The sequence below is a fragment of the Zeugodacus cucurbitae genome, chromosome 5 (genome assembly GCF_028554725.1).
Source record: "Zeugodacus cucurbitae isolate PBARC_wt_2022May chromosome 5, idZeuCucr1.2, whole genome shotgun sequence".
Classification (NCBI taxonomy): domain Eukaryota; kingdom Metazoa; phylum Arthropoda; class Insecta; order Diptera; family Tephritidae; genus Zeugodacus; species Zeugodacus cucurbitae.
In genome coordinates this window covers 19,964,507-19,988,222 of record NC_071670.1, presented here as the reverse complement: position 1 = coordinate 19,988,222, position 23,716 = coordinate 19,964,507, and the positions used below count along the sequence as shown (strand labels likewise).

General features: G+C 34.9%; 2 protein-coding genes across 3 annotated transcripts in view; one reads left to right on the top strand and one right to left on the bottom strand.

Moving 5' to 3' along the window:
* The first annotated feature begins 12,324 nt into the window (after nucleotides 1-12,324).
* Nucleotides 12,325-17,143, top strand: LOC105214984 (probable isocitrate dehydrogenase [NAD] subunit alpha, mitochondrial). Of its 2 annotated transcripts, XM_011188699.3 has the most exons (7): nucleotides 12,325-12,522; nucleotides 12,641-12,712; nucleotides 13,383-13,550; nucleotides 15,292-15,686; nucleotides 15,759-15,894; nucleotides 15,960-16,073; nucleotides 16,135-17,143. In XM_011188699.3, the coding sequence occupies exons 1-7, from the start codon at nucleotides 12,496-12,498 to the stop codon at nucleotides 16,357-16,359; spliced, it is 1,137 nt and encodes a 378-aa protein (XP_011187001.1). In that variant the 5' UTR covers nucleotides 12,325-12,495; the 3' UTR covers nucleotides 16,360-17,143. The 2 variants fall into 2 exon arrangements, with proteins under 2 accessions (XP_011187001.1, XP_011187004.1); XM_011188702.3 differs by lacking the exon at nucleotides 12,641-12,712 and having other exon boundaries at nucleotides 12,327-12,522.
* LOC105214987 (uncharacterized) overlaps nucleotides 16,329-23,716 on the bottom strand; it is a 47,334-nt gene continuing 39,946 nt past the window's right edge. Inside the window, exon 7 of the mRNA XM_029042153.2 lies at nucleotides 16,329-23,674. Coding sequence (XP_028897986.1) covers nucleotides 22,559-23,674 — 1,116 coding nt within the window. The 3' untranslated portion in view covers nucleotides 16,329-22,558. The remainder of the gene's footprint in view (nucleotides 23,675-23,716) is intronic.

Below are 23,716 nucleotides of genomic sequence, written 5' to 3'. Positions count from 1 at the left end.
TCACAACGCGCGGAAATTGCGGCGACAGCACCCACGAGACCAAAATTACACGAAAACAATAAAAAGAAAATTTAAATATGCATAAAAAATGCTGACGTTGCTTTTGTCGGCTGTGGTGACAAGTGTTGCGAAGTGTCGATGCTTTGGCGGTGTAGGTGAACAGTACAGTTTCTGGCTGTCGATGATTTTTCCAGGATATTAATTTTTACACCATTCATTGATTTTGGCTGCGCTGCGAGACTGCTGATTTTGCCGTTGATGACACTGTCGCGGGAAAAGTCGCTTCCGGTTTTAACGTTGCGAATGTGTTTCACCACTTTGTTCTTGTTTATTTTATTCCCATCAACCAGATTGATTTCAATTATTGGTATATATTTTCACTTTTAAAATTTATTTACACACACAAAAAAATCAGAGCTACTCATGCAGAAAAACTGCAAAGGCCGACAATTCCGATAACGGAGGCTCGTAGTCTTTGGGAAAAGGTTGTTGCATACATGCATATACTACATAAGTATATGTAAATTTTCATATTCGTATATGTGTTAAAAAAAATAGCTTCAATATAAAATAGTCTTGCAGCAAAGATATCTGGTTGAACTGTAAAATAGAGCCTCAGATTTTGGGAAATTTCAATTGATAATAGAGCGTCCCTTACGATTACATGTACAGAGTGCACCAATTTCATTATTCCGCCAAGCCGTTTTTGAGATACGATAGAGGAAAGTTTAAAAAGCACAGTTTTGAGAAAAATGCGTACAAGGTTCCTTCTTTTACCTACAGTATCTTTAAAACGACTTCGAATTTTTATACTCTCGCAACAGAAGTTTGTCCGTCCTCCCGTTCAACGAATAACTTGAGTAAAAATTGAGATATCTTGACGAAACTTGGTACACATGTTCCTCGGACGTGGCAATGGTCCACAAAATGGCGAAAACCGAAAACACATAAAGTGTCATAACTAATCCATATATAAAGTTATAAAAGTAAAATTTGGTACATTAAGCTATATAAACCAAACTTTCTTCAGTCGGTTCCCTTACGTACACCCATATACACCATGAAAATAGTTGAAATCGGATAATAACCACGCCCACCTCCCACACAAAGGTTAAGTTGAAAATTACCAAAAGTGCGTTAACTCACTAACGAAAAACGTCAGAAACACTAGAAATAGCAGAAAGAAGCTGCACATAGAATTTTTTACAAATGGGCGTGACATCGCCCACTTATGGCTCAAAAACCATATCTCAGGAACTACTCGAAAGATTTCAATGAAATTCGATGTATAATATTTTCTTGACACCCTGATGACACGTGTGGAAAATGGATGAAATCGGTTCACAACCACCACAACTTCCCATATAACTCAATTTTGAATTCTATCTGATTCCTTCACTTTATAATACAGTGGAACTTCTTTATAGTGAACTTCCCTACAATGAAGCTCTCCCTATAATGAAGTCATATTGAAGACACAGCTTTTTGGTTCTACTTTCGGTGCATTTTTGTCTCTTTATAATGAATTTCTATATAGTGAAGTTTTCTATATAATGAACAAATTTTATAATAATGAATATATAATGAACAAATCAAGCTTCATACGTTTTTATCGCCGTATAGTGAATTTTTTTAAATATGTTTTCGGTTACACTCAATTATTTGTAACTGCGTATTCTCAGAAATAAACGAAATGTAGAAATGTAATACGGGGAATCTCAAAATGAAAATACATACATATGTACATTGTAGTAGGAGTTGAGTTGGGTTAAGAAATTGAAGTAAAAATGACGCATCGAAGCAGCTATTAATTATTAACAAAATTAAAGAAGGGAAGGTACGAAAAAAAGATATTGCTAATCAGTTTGAAATACTTCCCAGCACTTTATCAAATATTCTAAAAAATAAGGAAATGATTTTGAAAAATGTAGAATTTAAATGGAAGAATGTAATTCAAACCAAACTTACTGATTATTTTAAATAAAATTACAAAAGAAAAAATGAATTTCTATATAATGAAGTCTCCATATAGTGAAGCGGTTTTCAGGTCCCCTACGAATTCACTATAAGGAAGTTCCACTGTATTTACATAAGGAAGCAATGAAGGTAGCGAAATACAACTTTACACAAATACTGTATATGATCTGTGGCATCGGACTATAACTTTTCAATGTCCCAGATGTCGAATATGAAGAACTCAGTGGCTTATGGTAATTTTTCACCGAAAATATCGCTAAATCTCTCAGATATCTTAATTTAATTCAGAGGAAATCTTTTTCTTCTAATAGTGTGTATCTGTACCAGAAATGTTTAAAATCGGATTAATGGGATTGTCAAAAATACGATGGGCTTAATAGCTCATAAATCGGTTAATATGTGAAATACCTTTGCCACATTAAATGAGCATATAATCTTAGATATAATATATGTTGGAAGACATAAATATGATGACGTTACTAGCTTTTCAAACTGATTTATGATTTCAAAAAAAACCGGAAATGACGCGACCACAAGTAGTTTTACTCGCTCCCGCTCACTCCCATCTTCTCACTAATTCGATTGTGGAGCGTATAACTTAAGACCTTTAACTGAGACCAATTGTTTTGACTACTGTTAAGCTATGATCAAATAGCTTACCTTCAACGAAAATTTCCGATAAAAAAAAATAAATGGATATCCGACCTTACTAGAGTATCTGATAGAACAGCGGGATTCTTCAGGGTTCTTGAGATTCAGAATGTTCTGTTTATTACCTTAACCCTGTTACACCACTGCTTCGCTATCTCTTCACTGTGTACTGTTCCTACCCTTTTATCAATAGCAATTTTTGATTTATATTCTTACCACAAAATTTCAATTGAATTCACGCCCACTCTAAACAAAGCCAAAATATCATCATAATTTGGTGAAACGGTGGTGAGGGAAATTTGAAATTCAACCTAATTGCAGGAAATTTATATACAAGCAGAGCATGGGCAAAGCAGTCTATTGCTCAACTTTCTTTTGTTAGCTGCACACATACATGCTCATATCAGCCATTGTAAGATTGTAAGTAGCGATGAGACGCTTATGCGTGCTTGTTGCTGTCGCTGAAGAATTTAAAACATTACTTTTGGTAATCATAAATCTTCAACAAGTCTCATAATTCATACAGCGCATTTTTCTCGTCATCTTATGCGCTCATACCCCCATGCCTGCTGCCGTGCCACCCCAAGTAGATCAAATTGGATATACTATATATTTATGCACGGATGCTTGTTTGCGGGCAGCCACTCAATACCTCGGCTTCATTGTGTTTGTGTCAATCTGAATATTGTTATTCCTTGATTTTTTTTTGTTTGTTTGCTAACAACAAGTCCCCAAGGACATCCGCAGTTGTAGAAGTGATAAAGGAGTAATACGGTAGCTATTGTACAGCAAACCAACGCTGATTGCCAGCCACTCTCACCCGCAACATTTTGTCATTGTAGTAATTGTAATAATAGAAGATATGCTTTTAAAATAATTGCTTTGAAATTGGTGAATGGCAATTAATTTGTTAACTCTCCTCCGCAATATAAACCACAAGAATTGAATAAATAAAGATAAACCATCAATTCAACAATTATAAATATATATTATATATATGTACCGTTTAATACATCAACATTTCATTTAGAAAATACAAATGTAGTTCAAAACTTTTGTATTATATTTAAAAAAGAATATATTAATATAATGCTACCATCTTTGGCAACCAATTGCCGTGAATGGAAATAAAACCAAAGCTGCATCGAATCAGTGCAGCGCAAATATTTACATTTTTGTCATTTTGGTAACAAAACGTAAAATAGGAATAGAAAATACACTCGTAGCTCCACCCCCAACGCACAGTGACATTGTTCACACATCTAGAGTTGAAAAAAATATGATTCTGCAATTATAGTACCAGGCAATATACCTACATGCATACATACACACCTCAGAAAAATTGATATTTGTGCAATTTATTTTTTGTAATTCTTAATTCTGAGTATGCAGTTATGTTTATTAATGCTTTATTTCTGTTTGCCGCACAAAAAATCGACAACTCCTTGCTCATAGTACCATTAGTATACGTCCAATATGCAAATCGGGTCGCTTCATAGCAAATAGGTATATGTGAGAAACGATTTATTTATTTTTTTTTTGTCGGTCGTAGTGTCAACATCTCAACTATTGGAATTATAAAAATTACTAACGAGGATGTAAGGAATAATTGAAAAATAATTATATGTATATAAAAACAAAAACTAACTTTCATCTAAGCTAAAAATGTCAGTTGGAACCGAATTTCGTCTGACGAACAGATCAAGATTGAGATTATGAACACAGATGTTTTAAAAAAATATGTAAATACTGCTGAATTAATATGGCATCGAAAAACCATACGAAACTTTTTAGAAACACCGAGGAAAACAAAAAAACATAAGCGTACTGGACCAAAATCATTGATAAATGAACATACCAAATGGCATATTCGCAATTTGGCAACTCAGGACAGGATGAGTTGCTCCAAATTAAAGGTATTTGGTCTATAAGTGCCATGACAACGTGAACAACAAATTTTCAAAGTAGACTTATGAATCCAGTGTATAAACCGCGCTTATAAGATCGCCTTAAAAACGCATGCATTCTTTTTCGAAATATACAAATTCTAAGAAGTAGAGTTTCAAAATTAGATATTTAGTGATGAGAAAACATTAAATTAAGATGGATCAGAAGTATTGGAGGGATCTACGACATTCTCACCATACTTACTATAAGCGCAAACATGGCGGTGGATCTCTAATGATGTGGGCTGCTCTTAGCGCCAAAGAGAAGTCTCCCATTTGCCTTGTCCTAAGTCGTATGAAAGCAAAATATATATGGAATTGCTGGACAGTGAGTTTATCACGTTTGCTAAGGCATATCATGGCGATTACTGGATGTTCCAGCAGGATAACGCGCTTATCCACATCGCAGTATATGAATTCAATAAAGAATTTATGGGACATACTTTTCGCAACATTTTTTAGCTGAACAAACCATTGAGGAAGAATAGGCGAAGATAAACGTTTCAGTACTGTGAAAGTTGGCCACTAATATGACAAATTGGCTAAAACTTTAGAAAAAAAAGAAAGGGAGCTCAATTTCATATTGATAAATCGAAAACATTTCATTCAAATTGTTTACCTATTTAAAAGTGAATACTTAATTAAATATTAGAATTTTGCACAAATAGCTTTTTTCTATGGTATAAAAAGAAGTTTTATTAATTTGGTTACTTTTTCTTTTAGTATGGTATATGTTTTTGTTTCATTAAATGCTACCTACTAACATCTAACAAAAAAAGCAAAAATAAATAAAATATGCAAAAGTTGTATAAAAATGTATAAAAATAACAGTGCATAAATATCAAATTTCCTGAGGTATGTATACATATACAAGACTATAAGTGTACTAATAGAACAAAATCAAAATCAGTTTATAGGAAAACATATTTTTTTAAATAAATTCGAGGACAATATATAGAGTTCATATTCCCAGTTGATCTGAGCGATAACTACCACCCAGAGGAATTGACATTAAAATTCCCGTTAATGTGAAAAATTATATTAGAGTTTCTTCTAAAGGAAGTCACCCTTTCACACGCTGTATGAAACTTTGGATTCATTTCAGATTTTTTTTTTTCAGAGTAAAAGAAAAGTATTTATAAATATGTTTTTATCACTCTTGGATTCTCTTCAGCATTCGCGAAAAATCCTGTACTCCCCTCCAATACCGAAACCCTAAAAGAACAGCATGGGATAAATTTAGTAGGATAGCAACAGAAAGACTAACTGTCTGCCAAAATAGCAATACAATCAGAAACATTCAGGATCTTGATACGGAGGTGGAGAAGATTGAAAAAATATTAACGAATACGTTCAATCAATCCACACCTCTAACAGTTCTGAGAAAAAGGAAATCACCACCTTGGTGGAACAAAGACCTAAAGAAACTAAGAACTCTATTAAGGAAAGCTTTCAATGAAAGCTATAAGACCAAGTTATGGCAACCATACAAAGATATTCTAAAGCAATACAAAAAAGCAGTTAGGAAAGCAAAAGCATGCTCCTGGCAATCATTCTGTTCATCGATAGAAAATTGCAAAGAGACGGCTAGATTGAGCAAGATACTATCCAAAGAGCACACCAACGATGCTTACATAAAAACGGAAACAGGTACTTGGGTCTCATCAGCGGAGGAGGCACTGAAGGTCCTCACAAACACACACTTCCCTGGAAACAGGCAAACAGCGGAAATGGAGATACAAACGGAACAAACTGACTTTACAGCAGACCAATCGAGTCTGATAGTAAGCAAGGGAAAAATTGCCTATGCTATAAACAGTTTCTTACCGTACAAAGCAGCGGGCCCGGATGGGATTATACCCATAATGCTACAAAAGCTACAAAAGCAAAAAAAGACCAATCGAGTCTGATAGTAAGCAAGGGAAAAATTGCCTATGCTATAAACAGTTTCTTACCGTACAAAGCAGCGGGCCCGGAAGGGATTATACCCATAATGCTACAAAAGCTGAAAGATTCAATAGTTCAAAGGCTGGAAAAGATATACAAAGCTAGTCTTAAACTATCGTACATACCAAGGAGCTGGAAAAGAATTAAGGTAGTGTTCCTACCAAAACCAGGTAGGAGAACACACGATAGTGCTAAAGACTTTAGCCCTATCAGCCTTACATCTTTCATGTTGAAAGTTCTAGAAAGATTACTGGACATACATATAAGATCAAAAATAGAAAGCACACTATCGACGGCCCAGCATGCATATATAAAAGGCCGATCGACGGAAACTGCCTTACATGACGTGGTAAACGTAATAGAAAAGTCGCTACAGCACAAGCAGTATACAATGGCTGCCTTCTTGGATATAGAGGGAGCTTTCAACAATATAAAATTAAGCACGATACTTGATTTACTGACACACGCCGGCATAGACCATATGGTTGGCAGTTGGGTGAAATCGATGCTTATGAACAGGATGATCATAGCAAACAACGGATCAGCAACAATAACCAGATACGTTAGCAGAGGGACCCCCCAAGGAGGAGTCCTATCTCCGCTTCTATGGGTTGTGTCGTTAAACAAAATACTGCATGAACTCAACAGAGGTGGGGTGAAAGCAGTAGCATACCCAGACGATATAGTGTTGATGGTAACAGGTCTTTTTCCTTCCACTATCAGTGAGATAATGGAAATGGGCCTAAGAAGACTACATCAATGGGCAGAAGGAAATGGCTTAGGTGTAAATCCAAAAAAGACAGACCTAATGCTATTCACGAATAAAACCAAGATACCCCAATTTATTCTTCCCTCACTCAACGGTACAACAATACTTCTGTCATCGACAGCTAAGTACCTAGGAGTACTGATGGATACCAAATTAAATTGGAAAATAAATATAGAAAATAGAATTAAAAAAGCATATGTGGCCCACTATACCTGCAAGAGAATTATAAGCAGAAACTGGGGCCTTAAACCAAACATAGCCATGTGGATGTACACGGCCGTAATGAAACCAATACTAACGTATGGAGCTTTAGTCTGGTGGCCAGCTATAAATAAGCAGTATAACATCAAAAAGTTAAATGGATTACAGAGGGCAGCCTGTGCAGGGATTACTGGGGCGCTTAAGTCATGTCCGACTGACGCACTTAATGTACTCCTATATCAACTGCCCATCGACGTTTTCATAAGAAAAGTAGCAGCACTTTCAGCTATAAGAGTAAAAGAACTAGGTGTTTGGAACCAGAAAAGTCATGGACATAGCGGTATCCTAAACCATTTTATTAACAAATTATACAAATCGGACTCTATCCCCCCAAAATTAGATTTCAATATTGACTTTCAGGTGAGGATACCCTCTAGACGTGAATGGAGAAGAGGTCTAGAAATAGAGGAGAATACAATCTCAATCTACACCGACGGGTCCAAAATGGACTGCGGAGTAGGTACGGGGGTATTCTCCAAGGATCTGGACATATCTCTCTCTATCCGTCTACCAAATGGAGCCAGCATCTTCCAAGCGGAAGTGCTTGGCATACAAAAGGCCGGTGAAGCTTTATTAAACAACAATGGGAGGATAAAGAAAGCGAATATATACACAGACAGTCAAGCAGCATTGCTGGCCTTGTCGTCTCCGGAGATTAATTCTCAAATAGTCAGCAATTGCAGGAAGGTTTTGTGCTCATCAGCAGAAAAACTCAACCTGTCCATTATATGGGTTCCCGGCCACAGGAATATTTCTGGAAATGAAAAAGCAGATGAACTGGCAAAAATCCGAGGCGGAACATATACCTACCCATTAGGAACTATCAGGAGAGAGATAAATACACATTGCGAACAAATAGCCATAAACAGATGGAAAGCAAATAAAAAATGCAAAATAACAAAACAGGTATGGCCCAATTATAATAAGATAAAAACGAAGGATTTATTAGATAAATCCAGAAAAAATATATACAGACTTACAGCCACAATAACAGGCTGGCCATTTGGAGAACATGCGCTGAAAATGGGTTTGCCTCATAATCACATATGTCGCTCCTGCAGACCAGAAGACAAAAAGGAAACAGTTTTCCACTATCTCTGCGAATGCCCAGCCCTAGCTCAAATCAGGCATAGGACTCTTGGATGTTATCAGGCACCCAATCTTGAATGGCTGGCCTCAAAAAGAATAACAGAAATAAGCAGTTTCATAGATAACACTAAATGGTTCGAACGCTGAGATGAAACGCAATAGCAGTAATTATTAAGATCTTACAATAGTGTAACAAAATGGCGCATCTAGCGCTAATTGAGCCCAGTAGGGCTGCACTCTTACCTACCTATCAACTCTCGCAACATGTTGCAAAGCCCCATATATCGAATATGAGGGCCTTAGTGTCTATGGATACATTTTTACTGAAAATACCGGTAAACATATCCGAATCTTTTTCTTTTAATAATGTGTCTCTGTGCCAAAAAGTATTTATCGGGTCTTAACTTCCCTACTCCTACATACCTAATTTTAGGGTTTTCAAACCTTTGGTGGGCTCTTTACTGTAAATATCAGTTAGTATGTGAGGTATCTTAAAATTAAGTGAGTGTATAGTATTGTCAACAAACACAAGGAAGGTTCGACGTCGAAAAGCTGCAATCGCAACAGACAGCCACGAAATACTCTACTCGACTTGCACTCCTGCTCTCTGATAGCACTCATCAGCATCTCGGTATATGGGAACTATGGAACGGCATCTCAAACTCACTGCGTCCCGCTGCAGCCGAAACAATTGGATTTCGGCAACGACATAAAACAAGCTGGTACGATGAGGATTGCCGTCTCGCAGCGTAGAGAAAACAGACTGCCTACCTCGCAACGTTGCAAACGACCTCAACACGTGCGGGATGAGATAGATACCGAGAGCTGAAGGGAAGCGAGACGCATCTGCAAACAAAAACAGAAAGAGGCCGAAATGCGTGAGTACGAAGAGCTTCAGAAGCTGGCAGGCAGAGGTAATGCTCGAAAATTTTATGAAAAAATTAAGCGACTTAACAAAGGTTTCAAGACCGGAGCATCCTCATGTAGAGACCAAGGTGGTAATCCGATAACCGATGTCCAGGGCATACTTGGATTATGGAGTGAACATTTCTCCGACCTGCTGAATGGTAGTGAAAGTACAACACCAGGAGATGGCGAACCCGATCCCCCAATCGATGACGATGGAACAGATGTTTCATTACCCGACCATGAAGTAATTCGAATAGCAATTACCCGCTTGAAGAACAACAAAGCAGCGGGGGCCGATAGATTACCGGCAGAGCTATTCACATACGGCGGCGAAGAACTGATAAGGTGCATGCATCAGCTTCTTTGCAGAATATGGTCGGAATAAAGCATGCCTGACGATTGGAATCTCAGCGTGCTCTGCCCAATCCATAAAAAGGGAGATCCCACAATCTGCGCCAATTACCGTGGGATAAGCCTCCTAAATATCGCATACAAGGTTCTATCGAGCGTACTGTGTGAAAGACTAAAGCCCACCGTCAACAAACTGATTGGACCTTATCAGTGAGGACCAATTGAGGTCAATTTCTAACCGTCAAATTCATTCCTGAAAATAGCAATTTGCCATTTGGAGAGAGATTAGAACTTATAGGATCTGCTTAGATAATAATAAGTAAAATGACTTTAGGAAATCATATAGATATTTGATAATGAACAACAAGTAAGAAATATTAAGTTCGGATGTAACCGAAAATTTTATTTATTTCGGAATTTATTTATTTAATGTTATTAAGGTATCGCACAATTCGTCCCACTGCATAAATCGTTAAGCTGTAATCCCTGCTTAAGTGCCACTATTAAAGATGTAACACTTTTGAGGCACTAAAACGGGAAAGGCACTTAAATTAATTCCACTTAAGTGCCTCGAGGTACATTACAAACTTTTTCTCAAATACTTCGATCTAATATTTTTTCTTTTAGAATGAAAGTCGTATTAATAACAAAAATACTTATTAATAACAATAAATATGTAACTGCTTATCTAACTTTTTAATTTTAAGTGTTAACAACAACCGTTAGATGAAGAAAACTATTATGCTCTATGCAACATGTTGCGAGAGTTTAAAAATGTATGGTGGTTTGTTTAGAAACATAAAATTCATAATAACGTTATGAAAAATTAGTTAAAAGCATTTACATATAACAATGGAATTGAGCAAAACTTTACCCAAAATTTTCTCCTAATGCTACTTTACGATGACCAATTCATGTAATCAAATATTTGTAAATTTAATTGTACACATTTTAAGGGGAACACTTATCATTTATGAGTTTTATAATAAATTTATTTATGGATATTAAAAATCACATGTTTAACTATAACAAAGTTGCTAAGCGATTATAATAGTTTTGTTCACATAACGGCTGTTTGTAACAGCTAAATGAGCTAGATATAGAGTTATATATACCAAAGTGATCAGGGTGACGAGTAGATTTTAAATCTGGATATCTGTCTGTCCGTCTGTGCATTGAGTAAAAATTTAGATATCTTGATGAAATCGGACCATTGCCACGCCCACAAAATGGCGAAACTTTGGATGTAATTTCTTTGGGGCCCCGCCCCTAAATGGGTTTTTTTGTATATATCTCGCAAACCAATAAATCTATAATATATATACCTAACTTTATGCAGTCGGTTTCCTTACGTAACCCATCACACACCATTAAAATAGTTCAAATCGGATAATAACCACGCCTACCTGCCATACGAAGGTTATGTTGAAAATCACTAAAAGTTAACGCGCTAACGGAAAACATCAGAAAAAAAAACATCAGAAACACTAAATTTTACAGAAGAAATGACAGAGGATAGCTGCACTCAACAGATCATCAAATGAAAAAAGGCGTGATGGTGCCCTCTTATGGGTCAAAACCCATATCTCAGGAATTACTCGACCGATTTCAATGAAATTCGGAACATAATACTTTCTTGATACCCTGATGACACGAATGGAAAATGGGCGAAATCGGTTCACAACCACCACAACTTCCCATATAACTCAATTTTGAATTCTATCTGATTCCTTCACTTTATAATATATACAAATCAAATAAGGAAGCAATGAAGGTAGCGAAAAAAAAAATTACACAAAGACTGTATATGATCTGTGGCTTCACTTGTCAAAAAATTTTCAATTTCGGACTATAACTTTTTGAGGCCCCGAATACCGAACATGAACAATTCAATGCCTTAGGGTAATTTATCACCGAAAGTATCGATAAAGCTGTCAGATATTTTAATGTAATTCAGATCTTTTTCTCCTAACAATGTGTCTTTGTACCAAAAATTATTAAAATCGGGCCATAACTTCGATATAGGGTACCTTGTTGGTTAAAATGAGTGAAATCGGTTAAGGTATTACCTCAGCCCTCATATACTACATTAATGATTTTCGTTATTCTAGTAGACTTTGGCATAAATATGTGGATAAAACCGTATTATCATCATGAAATGAGAGTGTATAAATTGTTTCGTTCCACCCGTATTGAGCCTTTCCTTACTTTGTAAATCAAAATAGTTTAAATGTGTTCATAATGCGGTGGTTTGTAAACAACGAGCCATTGGGTTATTCCAATTGGATTAAAATGGTATGAATTTTTTCATTCGCCGTTCACCTACTGTGAATAACAGCATCTGACATCTATCGTGAATTATTTAGCACGTGATTTGAGAAGTAATTGAAAAAAGATAAAGAAAAATGACATTTTGTAAAAGCAGCCAATATTGCTATTAAATTTTTTGCCAGTTTGGGAAGCAAAAAATTAGGTTTTGCCAGTTTGCCAGTTTTGCCGTATTGCTGTTCTGTGCCGTGCTGTTAGTGATTTGGTTCCTAAGTTACGAATATCTCAAAGTAAATTAAATCCGAATCTGCGTGAAATATCAAAGAAATGGCTGCAAGATTAATTCAGAAGATTGTGAGTGGGCGTGTTAGCATTACCATTCTTTAACTTTTACCTTATCCTTCTAACAATGTATAAGTGTTTGTTGGCTAAAATCCCTTTTGCCTGCCTATTTTTTCGCGCTATAATTTAGTTAAAAAGTATTGGAGTTAACACCACTCGTTTTGGACAGGAGCGCTTGAAAGATTCCACGGTCAACGTGAAGGTGCGTCCTTAGGAATTTAGTGCTCTTAAAATAAACGATGTTCACCGAAATCAATGCACCAACGCTGTCAGATTTTTACATAACAGCATATCCAGTTCAAAATTTGCCGAAATATATTTCAATTTTAATTTTTTACTGACAAGTCTTTGAATGTGTTAATATTTTTTATAATTGATTCAAGTTTAAAAAATTCTCAATTAATTTGAGACACTTTGTGAAATATTTTTTGGCTAATATTAATCCAACTGGAAAATTGTATAACCTCTACAAGAAGCTTGTGATACATTACCGAGGCTGGTCATGAGCCCTCACCCCCTTGCAAAACGCTATATAGTATTGCAACGAAGCAATTCGGCTCCACTAACCAGCTGTGCGAACGTTGCAGCGCGGTGGACACAGAAAGGCGACAGACAGATAGACAAAGGAAAAATACGACAAACCGTCTAGGGAAGCTTATGTAATAATACTTGCTGTAGAAATTGGCGTATGCAAATAGATATCTGTGACAGTACGCGTGCAACTTTTAGTGATAAGAACGCTATTGGGCGTTTGTTTACTATGAAACGGCATGCTTAATTTAGCGTGTAAATATTTAATTAATATCAATATTTACTTATACAAATATTTAGTAAAACAGTTTAACCAAATTGTAATTAATTTACAATTTCAGGTTAGCACTACCCCCACGTCAGCTCGCGGCTATGCATCTGGTGTCAGAAAAGTGACTTTAATTCCTGGTGATGGCATTGGTCCTGAAATTTCCGCTGCTGTGCAGAAGATTTTTACCACTGCCAACGTGCCAATCGAATGGGAATCCGTAGATGTCACACCAGTTATGGTAAGTGTGTTTTACCAGTGGTGGAAACCAGAATGACTTTTAACCGCATAAAATTAAAACATGTTGTTGTAAATAAAGAGGGGATTACCTGCGTCGTTAAGTAAATGCTTATATAATAATAAATTTCGCTCTAAAGTTAGAGAGTTACTACGACACTTTATTCAAAACCCAATTATTCTCGACAAAAATATTGAAAAATAATGCAATAATTCTTAAATAACGAGCTCTAAAGTCATTTAAAGCCTGACTTATTTATTGACATTTCATATGAGTATGTGTGAAAATAGTGTTAATTACCAGCGGTGTTTGATTGCCCCACATTTATGCTTTATTATTGTTAATTATTTGTATACCGCTTTCTTAAATTGTATGTGTAATATTTATAAGCGTGTATCAGAGATTTAATTATTTTAAATACTATATTTGCAAAGCTCCAAAATTTCTAATTTACTATTTTAAAAATAATCAGTACAATTGGAATTGTGTTTTAAATTATTCATACCGCAGCTCTTTATTGTGACATGTGTTAAAATCAAAGCGTAGTTAATACAAAAGGTGCAAGCAAAGCGCACATGTTTATACATGTGTGAACACGTTATTCGCGAAATCGTTTTGATTTTGATTTATTAAGGTGATAAAAATCATATATTTATTATTTTATAGGTCTTAATTTACTATTTCAAGAAATAATCAATATTTTTTTACACCGTGTTGTTGGTTTACTGTATGTTCATATGTATGCGGATATTTTGCAATCACTAACACTTAAGTGCATTATTTTGAGATAACGCTGTCTGACTTTAAGCATCATGCATGCGATAATTCAGTTTTTGGCGGTTTATTTATAATATTTTTTATTTTATTTTGGTTTTTTGTAAATAAATAAACAAATTTGCACATACATATTTACTGTTTTATAGCAAACTACTATATCAGTGACAAAGAGTGCTAATGTGCTAAGGCTGCATTTCAAAAATGTTTTTTTTTTTTAAGTTGATCAACAATGATGGGCAAATGTATTATGAGAGATCTTTAAAATTTTTACGGAAATTATAATTTTTCGATTTTTTCGGTAGAAAATGTTCTCAAATAAAGCGGGTTCCCGTTACATGGACGTAGATAAATATTTATGTACTTTCTTTTTGTATGTCTTTTGTTAAGAAATAATTGTTAATTATTGAGTTATTTTTTATTAGCTTTCTTTATTCCATAAGCCGACAAAAAATTGGTAGGAATATTTATTTTCTTACAATAAAATTATAGTCGAACTTCAATAACTCTTCCTCTTGAATTGGCAATAAAAGTCAAATTTCATATAAATTACCTTCCGTAGTCTCTCTAACTCGAAGTTTTTTTGTGGATTATGGTTACTCGAGTTAATAAAGTTCTACTGTATATTAATTTTTAAATGAGATTTTCTCTCAATTTACATTCTCTCACTTTTTACCCATACTATACTACTTTTAACATTTGACCATTGAACTAATTTTTATTTAATGATTTAAACCGGTTTATTTTTGCAATAAAACAAATTAAAAGAGTTTCAACTTCATTAAACACTTTACATGTATTCAAACTGTTAATATTGTTTAATATTGTCATAAAACACGAAAACTGAAAAATATGTATGCATACATTTATATTTAAGCTTTTTTTGCAGTTTTACATGTATAAAGGGTATTCATAATAAAATATTAGAAAAAAATTCTAATTGTGTACATATTTTTTATAATTTATACAGGGCCCCGATGGCAAATTCGGCATCCCTCAGGCAGCCATTGATTCGGTGAACACAAATAAAATTGGCTTGAAAGGTCCCTTAATGACACCAGTCGGCAAAGGTCATCGCTCATTGAATTTGGCCTTACGTAAAGAGTTCAATTTGTACGCCAACGTTCGGCCCTGTCGCAGTCTGGAGGGCTACAAAACGCTCTACGATGACGTCGATGTGGTGACAATCCGTGAGAACACCGAGGGTGAATACTCCGGCATTGAGCACGAAATTGTTGACGGTGTTGTGCAGAGTATAAAACTGATCACCGAGGAGGCTTCAAAGCGTGTCGCCGAATACGCCTTCCAATATGCCAAGGCCAATAACAGGAAAAAGGTGACCGTGGTGCACAAAGCAAACATTATGTAAGCAAATTGAATCAATAACAATTCATAAAAAAACAAACTAATATAAAATTGATATAAACGATTATGTAGGCGCATGTCAGATGGTTTGTTCTTGCGTTGCGCACGCGATATGGCCGAAAAATATCCAGAAGTTCAGTTTGAAGAACGTTATTTGGACACTGTTTGTTTGAACATGGTGCAGAATCCCAAAAAATATGATGTTTTGGTATGCAATAGTTATACGCGTAGTCTTGCTAACTTATAAAATAATTAAAATAAATTTGATTACAGGTAATGCCCAACTTGTATGGTGATATTCTTTCTGATATGTGCGCTGGTCTCGTTGGTGGTTTGGGTCTGACCCCATCGGGCAATATGGGTTTGAATGGCGCCTTATTCGAATCTGTATGTCAATATTAAAATTAATGTAATTGTCTCACTAATATTAAAATATTTTTCAATGCAGGTTCACGGCACTGCCCCCGATATTGCTGGTAAGGATTTGGCCAACCCAACTGCTTTATTGCTGTCGGCTGTTATGATGTTGAGACACATGGAGTTGAACGAACATGCTGATAAGATCCAAAACGCCTGTTTCGAGGTGATCAAGGAGAGCAAGTATTTGACTGGCGATTTGGGTGGCAAGGCCAAATGCTCAGAGTTTACAAATGAAATCTGTGCTAAGCTGTGAAGTGCAACTATTAGGTGATTTGTATGCGCCTAAGCCTACATCGTGTTGCATATATGCACCAAATTTCTGATTCGATTGGAATACTAAATTATATCCACTGCTGCTTAACCCAACAATAACCCAAATTGATATGAAAAAAGAGAAATAAACAATATAAGTATGTAAAAACTACTTAAAAGAAAAGTATTGTACGTTCGAATAGATAAATTATACATCCCTATACTATACCGTATTTGCTCAGCCAAATGCTAAATAACAACAAGAAATGAGCCTTAAAATACATCTGCTATTCATGTACAATTCACTAGATACAACGTCAATCATCCTATTACAGAAGTATTTATATAAAGTTTTATTTTTTCTTTGATGTTAAATTTGCCATCAGGTATTTAGTAATTATATTACGTTTATTAGTCAATATTTATTTAAAGATATTGGATTTAATTTTATGTTTAGTTATCGCCGAGAGTTATTAAAATTGCTAATATACTCTGTCAATGGTTTAGATATCATTTGTAGCACATTCAAATCATAAACATTAATTTATTTGCCTTTTGTCGTTAGTCAATTGTATTTGATGATTAGAATATAGATAAAACCTAAATTCTCATTTAAAAGCAGTAAGGATACATAGTTATCATTTTTTTGCCACAATAATAAAGAACATTAGAAAAAATGTCTGACTAGACCACCAAAAGTCATAAGAAATGCTAAAAATAAAGTTTTGCATGTTAAGGCTACTCAATAGAAACAGTTAATAAAAATGTAAACAAACAAAAAATAATCAACTGTGTGTTTAATTGTCTTCTTTATCGTTGGTATTACAAAAAAACCAACCGAATATAATTATTTTGAGTCTAAAGGGAACCGGATTATACTATTAGACGCACCAATTAACGTAATCGCATTAATGAAAACGTTTTCCGAGTATGAGTCTCTTAAATCTTCAGTACCGCCTGACTAAGTGACACTGATGTATTGGAGAGAAATATCCACTACTATTACGCAGGACCTGGACACGATCGCAGTTATCCAGTTAAATAAAAGTGTGCCTGACACATGAAACGCTCTGATTAACGCAAAGGTTTGGATTGATACCACTCACTGAACCCTGTTACTACGAAAAGGCATTCGGCCTGTGGAATCATGCCAGACGACAAGCATTGTTCAATTGCCTTACTTACACTTTACAATTCAAAGAACATCATTTTGATTTTGTTTGCAAATCTTATATTTGGGCTGAATGAAACACGTTCATTTCATTCAGGACACCAATTCCTCAAATTATTTAGTGTATGTTTTGTTGTAACCATAAATAACAACAAAATAGGAAACCTGTATTTGGTGAGATCGCCAATAGCTCCGACAGGATAGAGGACCTCTCCGAGTCATTCGAGAACTGAGGTTTCAAATAGGGTGACTCACTATCGTGCGACTTCTTGAATCTATTGCTGAAGAAAATAGTACGAGCTGCAGAGCTAAATGCTGGCGTACGCCGATGGTATTGATATCATTGGAGGCAACAACCTCGCCGTTAGTTCTAATTTTTCCCCGAATGGATAAGGAAGTGAAGCAAAATTGATGGTAAATGGGTCCGGCCGTCAAACAAATAGTCAGTGCATTTGCGGCTTGGCTCACATGTCACCACGTCAACAACGTTTACTTTGGGCTGAGCAGGCAATTGAAAAGTAAAGTTCTCTCTCCACGAACAAAAATCAAACTATACGAGTCCCTCATCATTCCCTTCCTGCTTTATGGTCAAACGGCAAAGTTATACCGTATATTTTTTGGAACTCAAATAAAATTATTTTCATCGACTAATCGACATAGCTACAGAAATTTAAGGACAGCGAAGAGGTAGTCGCCAAGCTAATTTTAACACCTCGTTGACCAATTCAGTATAGCAACTTACTGTTATCATTTTTACAATATTAAGTGCAATCATCTTCTAAATAGATATGCTCATATTTGTGGTGTAAATTAATTTACTTACACTCCCAGCGAAGCAAGCTTGCGCACAAATTACGCTTAATTCATTACTAATTGAAATGCATATTTGTATGTACATATACAATAAATATGTGTATTGTTTATATATTTGCATTTTATAATATCGTTTTATTCGTTTTATTCTGAATATATTTGCATTTCTGTATGTATATTTAATATAGAATTTTATTTGAATATTATCTTAGTATTAACTAAATAATTTTACACATTACATACACTATTTGTTTTCATAATTTCTTTTTGTTGATTTTTTATTTTTGCTTTTTGTTTTTGTTACTGCTCATAATTGGCAGCGTTATAGTACTAGTGCATTTTATTTGCATTCGAACGTCTGTTTGTTGACAATTATTAAACACAACGATTGCAGGCAATTAAAACTTCTCAATTGAATTTTTTTATTCACTTTTTTATTACAGTTTACACACAATTTATATCTTATATGCACAATTTTCGTAGTGTGTATGTGTGAGTATTTCACCTTATTCCTAACAAAACTAGTACACATTATATATGTATGTTTGTATGCATTCTACTATAAACGAATCATAATTTTTCTCTGCTTTTACATGAACTTAAAAGAAAGTAATTCATTTTTTACTTAAAAGCTAATTACATTAAGTAAAAATAATAAATCTGTTCATTATAATTTTACAATTATTATAAGAATTCTTTGTAGGTGTGCTCCTTTTTTCTTATTTTTATTTTTATTGTTTTTTGCTTGTTTTTCTGGTTTTAATTCGTTAGATTTAGCGCTTTACTTAAATCCGAATTTGATATTGTTTTATATTTGTTTTTGTTTTTTATTTTATTTTTTTTATACAGTAAGTGAAAAAGCTTATCAAAATTGTAACAATTTAGACAGTTTTAAACACAAAATCAAATAGCAAATCTTAAAAAAATATATGTATAGGCTTATTTATACAAATTACATATAATTATTTGATAAACAACAACTACAAATGTATGAATGTTGCTTAAACTGAGTTTTAATCAGTGAATCAGTTAAGTTGAAGTTTTACAACCCTCCTCTCTTTTGATCCCCGATATGTGCTCAGCGTAGAGAGACTACGAATAAAGCTATTGGTGTATGAGTGAGAGTGTAAAAAGTAGCGAGAAGAGAAAAATAGAGAAATGAAAGTAAAATAAAAAAATATTTATCATAAATTTGCGAATGTTGATTATTTTTGCAATAAAAAAGTACAATAAACTGTCGAAAGAATACCAAGCGCAACTTAAATTAGAATGAAACTTTTAAACGCATACTTATATTGAGTTAAAAAAATACTACAGTTAAGTATCTAATTTTTCTAAGCATTATTACATTTTTTTTATTTACATATGAATATTAAAAGAAAAAATATTTGGAAATAAAGTTGAATTTCCACAAATACAAATACAAATTAGTTTCCATAACTCGAAGTCTCTCTAACTTGAAGTTTTTTTGTGGATTATGTTATGGATGTTTGTTGGGGAGGTTCAACTGTATATGTACATGTTTTGAAAGAGAGATTGATAATGACATACATATATGTATATAAAAGAAAACTCTAATGCGCGAATTAGGTATTGAAAAAATTAGTTTAAATCTCAACTAATTAAAAAAAAAATATGTTTCTACCAAATTGTAGTCTTAAAATTTCCTTTCCGAGGTTTAGAGCGGTAAAGGTTTAGAGTGCTAAATAATAGCACTATCTTTGGCTGCTTACTGAGGTATATAATATATATAGAGAAACCTCTCCTAACGAACACCTCTATTAGACGGACAAACAAATGACCCTCTTTTAGGTTTGACCGTTAGTGTCCATCGAAAAGAGGTTTCGCTACATATAATATACACTACAACAACAATTGCTCCTTTAACTTCGTACAATACGTCGTTGCACAATATGATCAATCAATACCCGACTACAAGGCTCAAATTTGAGATCAATGTGTTTGTCGTTTCTCTCAGCGCAAATGAGGAGTCTCGTATCCAATAAAGGATTGAAAATCTTCCGTTAACTGTCCATTCTGAGAGAAACCATTTGCAATTACATAGCTACTCACCTTTTTTGTTGGTACAAGAGCAAAGCGGTATATTGGCATTTTAAAAAGGTTCTCAAATTTCAACAATCCCGTAGAAATGATGACATTATATCGTTCCTTTGTAGTAATCTGTTCAAAAAGTATATATTAGCAGGTCGCGGTTATGTTGAAAGCAATGAAAGCGTGAATATTCAACTTCTTAGAAAGTATTCGACATTCTTTAACTTTACTGCCAAAGTATGATATAATTGAAATAAATGTCGCAGGCCAAATTCTTAGATGTTTTGAGATGTAAACGATTCTTTAATAAAAGATGATTTTTGTGTAACTGTAATTTGTTTTATTGTGTACATAATCTTTTGAGTTCAAAATATGAGTTTGATTTCTACAATAACAAAAGTTAATTATAGTACTCCTTTTATGATAACTAGTTACACAAATTAAGACAACTAGTGAGAATGTTTAACTTAATTAAGAAAAAAACTTATAGATACAGTAGAAGCTCATAATTTGAAATATTTCAATAATTAGAAACGAATTGTGCAATAATTCAGATTTGGTACGCATTTCACATTACTCTGCACCATAAGGTGGCGAATACTAATTTCAGCAAATTAAATAACCGCAACTAATACCTACCTACATACATATGTTCATCATATGTTAATCTCTAAAGCACTTTTATACTAGTACATGTATGACTACCTCTGTCAAAATTATTTACACATCGAACGTTTTTTTTTTACAAATTTCACACGAAAAGTTTTGCTTGTTGTTGTTGTGATCGCAGGGTAACTAAATGCTTGGTTGTTGTAAACCTTGATCTATTCCTGAGCGAAAGAAGTCAGTTTGGAATAGCTAGAAATATGGCGGAGAAATAAGCTAATGAACGAAAGACTCGCAGTAGTCAAAAGTAATTACTCACATTTTTTTGCGTTAAAAGTATTTACACACCGCGATTTAACCTTTATTCTTGGATTTGGTTGAAGCAAGAGTAGTGATTGGCGTCTATTGTATTCATAACTAACTAACAAAGCCTTAACATATAAAAGTTGGTAAATACAATTCCGAAACCAAAGGAATTATGGATTATAACTAGATCGGAGACTGTTACTAAGTTTAAGACTGGAGTTTCGGAGTTAGTTAAAATTTATAGAATTTGATGAAATACTGTTAATAATGTTATAAAAAAGGGCACGAAATATTGCATTGAAAAATGTTAACATAAATACCTGACGTTTTGCGAAAATTGGTCAACATTTTCGAAAATAAAAAAGCGATATGCCAGTCATTTGCCTTAAATCGTGGTCAAGGTTTATAACAACATAGCATTTGGTTACCCTGCGACAACAACAACAACAAGCAAAAGCTTTTCTGTGAAACTTGAAAAAAAAACGTCCGATGTGTAAATAATTTCGATTACCTCTGTATATATATACGCATGGATTTGTATATATATTTGAGTACATTTAATGCTCCAAATATTGGGGCTGTGTTAGAAACGGCTCTCAAATGAAAATAAATGATTTTAAACTGTAATGCGTTGCAAAAGCATTCGCATGGCATCTCATTCCAGTTTCAGAATTTCATTACAGGACAGTTAGTTATTGTACTTTGAAAATAAGTATAATTGAAAGCAATATTTGAGAGAATATATAACGGCACTGACCAACTTAATTTACCTCAGTGCCGACTTACACAAACAATATAATACTCGTACTAATTAAAGTAAACTAATTTTATAATTTTTAAAATTTTATAAAAATAAATGTAAAGCGAATTTACAGCTTTTTACAATACACACTCATACACTGATAATAAAGTTAATGTAACTATATTTTACAACTAAATCGCACACTAAATAGCTATTACTACGTAATAAAATTGTTAGAAACATATGGGAAAGGTCTGCAGGAAAAGACAGTTGAGGTGAGTGTGTGATGGAACTCTAATTGAAAAAGTAATGTTCGTTGAAACCTACCACATTTGTATCCATATTCACATCATTCATTTCATTCACTCCATCCACCCCCATACCAACACCGTCCTCCGCAGCTTCCACAGCATTACCAACGCCCACTTCCAACGCAGTATTGCCCGTTCTACGCACATCCTCTACTAGACCATTGTGTACATTGTCTAAATAGAGCATATTGGGGCAATATTAACTGCCAGGATCATTGTATATGGCCCGTTGTGCATGACGATATTGCGCGTGCATTTGCGCTGCCGTTGTCATGTTCGGTATTAAATCAGACTTTGGCGGTGCAATCGCTGGATTGGTTACGGTGGTGGGCAGCAGTGTGGGTTGAGTGGGCACAACTCCTATAACGGCCAAGCTGTCGCCTAAAGTGGGTCGACAAACTTGCATGTCGCTTGCTGAATCCGCCGCAATAAAACCGCCTGCAACCAGATGGTCGGGTGCTGTGGCTGACGACAGATCGATGTGTTGTCCCGAATTTTCGGCTAATAAAGCGGTGGCAGCCGCTGTGGATGGTTTCTCCAGCGGTGACATGATGGGCGTTTGATTTAGCAACGCATTTGTCGCATTTGTTAGCGCGGGGCGCGTGCAGGGTGGAGAAAGCGGTGGTTGCGTTAGGGCCGATTGAAGAATAAGACTGCCGTCATCCGTACCGATAAGTTGTAACGTTTGCGATGTGTCTATTTGTAGCAATGGTATGATGTCGGCTTCTAATCCTTCATCTCCAGCAACTGTAACTGTTTGCAACTGCTGTATGAATTGTTGTTGCAATAACTCTTGTTGCTCAAGTTGCTGTTGCTCCTCTAACTGTTGTTCCTCCAACAACTGTTGTAATTGCCGATATTTTTCTTGCAAATTTGCATCCTGTTGTAAGGTATCCAATGCATCGCGCGTCAGCTGGAATACGCGTCCCAGATGATCACGTAAGTCGAACAAATCATCAGTTGAACGCATCACCTCCAAAAACTGATCCCACTCCATGTGTACCAGTTCAGATCCAATCAAAATGGTGACGCCGGTCTCTCCTTTGTACGCTTCATTTCCAGCGGCCGTCTGCACATCTTCCGTCTCAACTTCGGCGGTATGGAATTCCGGCGTTTTATCTGCATTCGGCGTCAATATTGGGTGTCCGATAAGCACCTCCTTTGGTATGGGTCTTAATTGCTGGTCACAGCGCGTATAGTAATAAGGCTGAGCTACGATCGGCACCCAATCATCACCCACTTTTCGACACAATAATAATGTGTCGGGATAGCCTGGCACAGATTGTGACGGCACGGCTATTACTGACGGAGTATGCTGTAAATTAAAAGAAAATATAAATTTTAGAACAACTCTCTT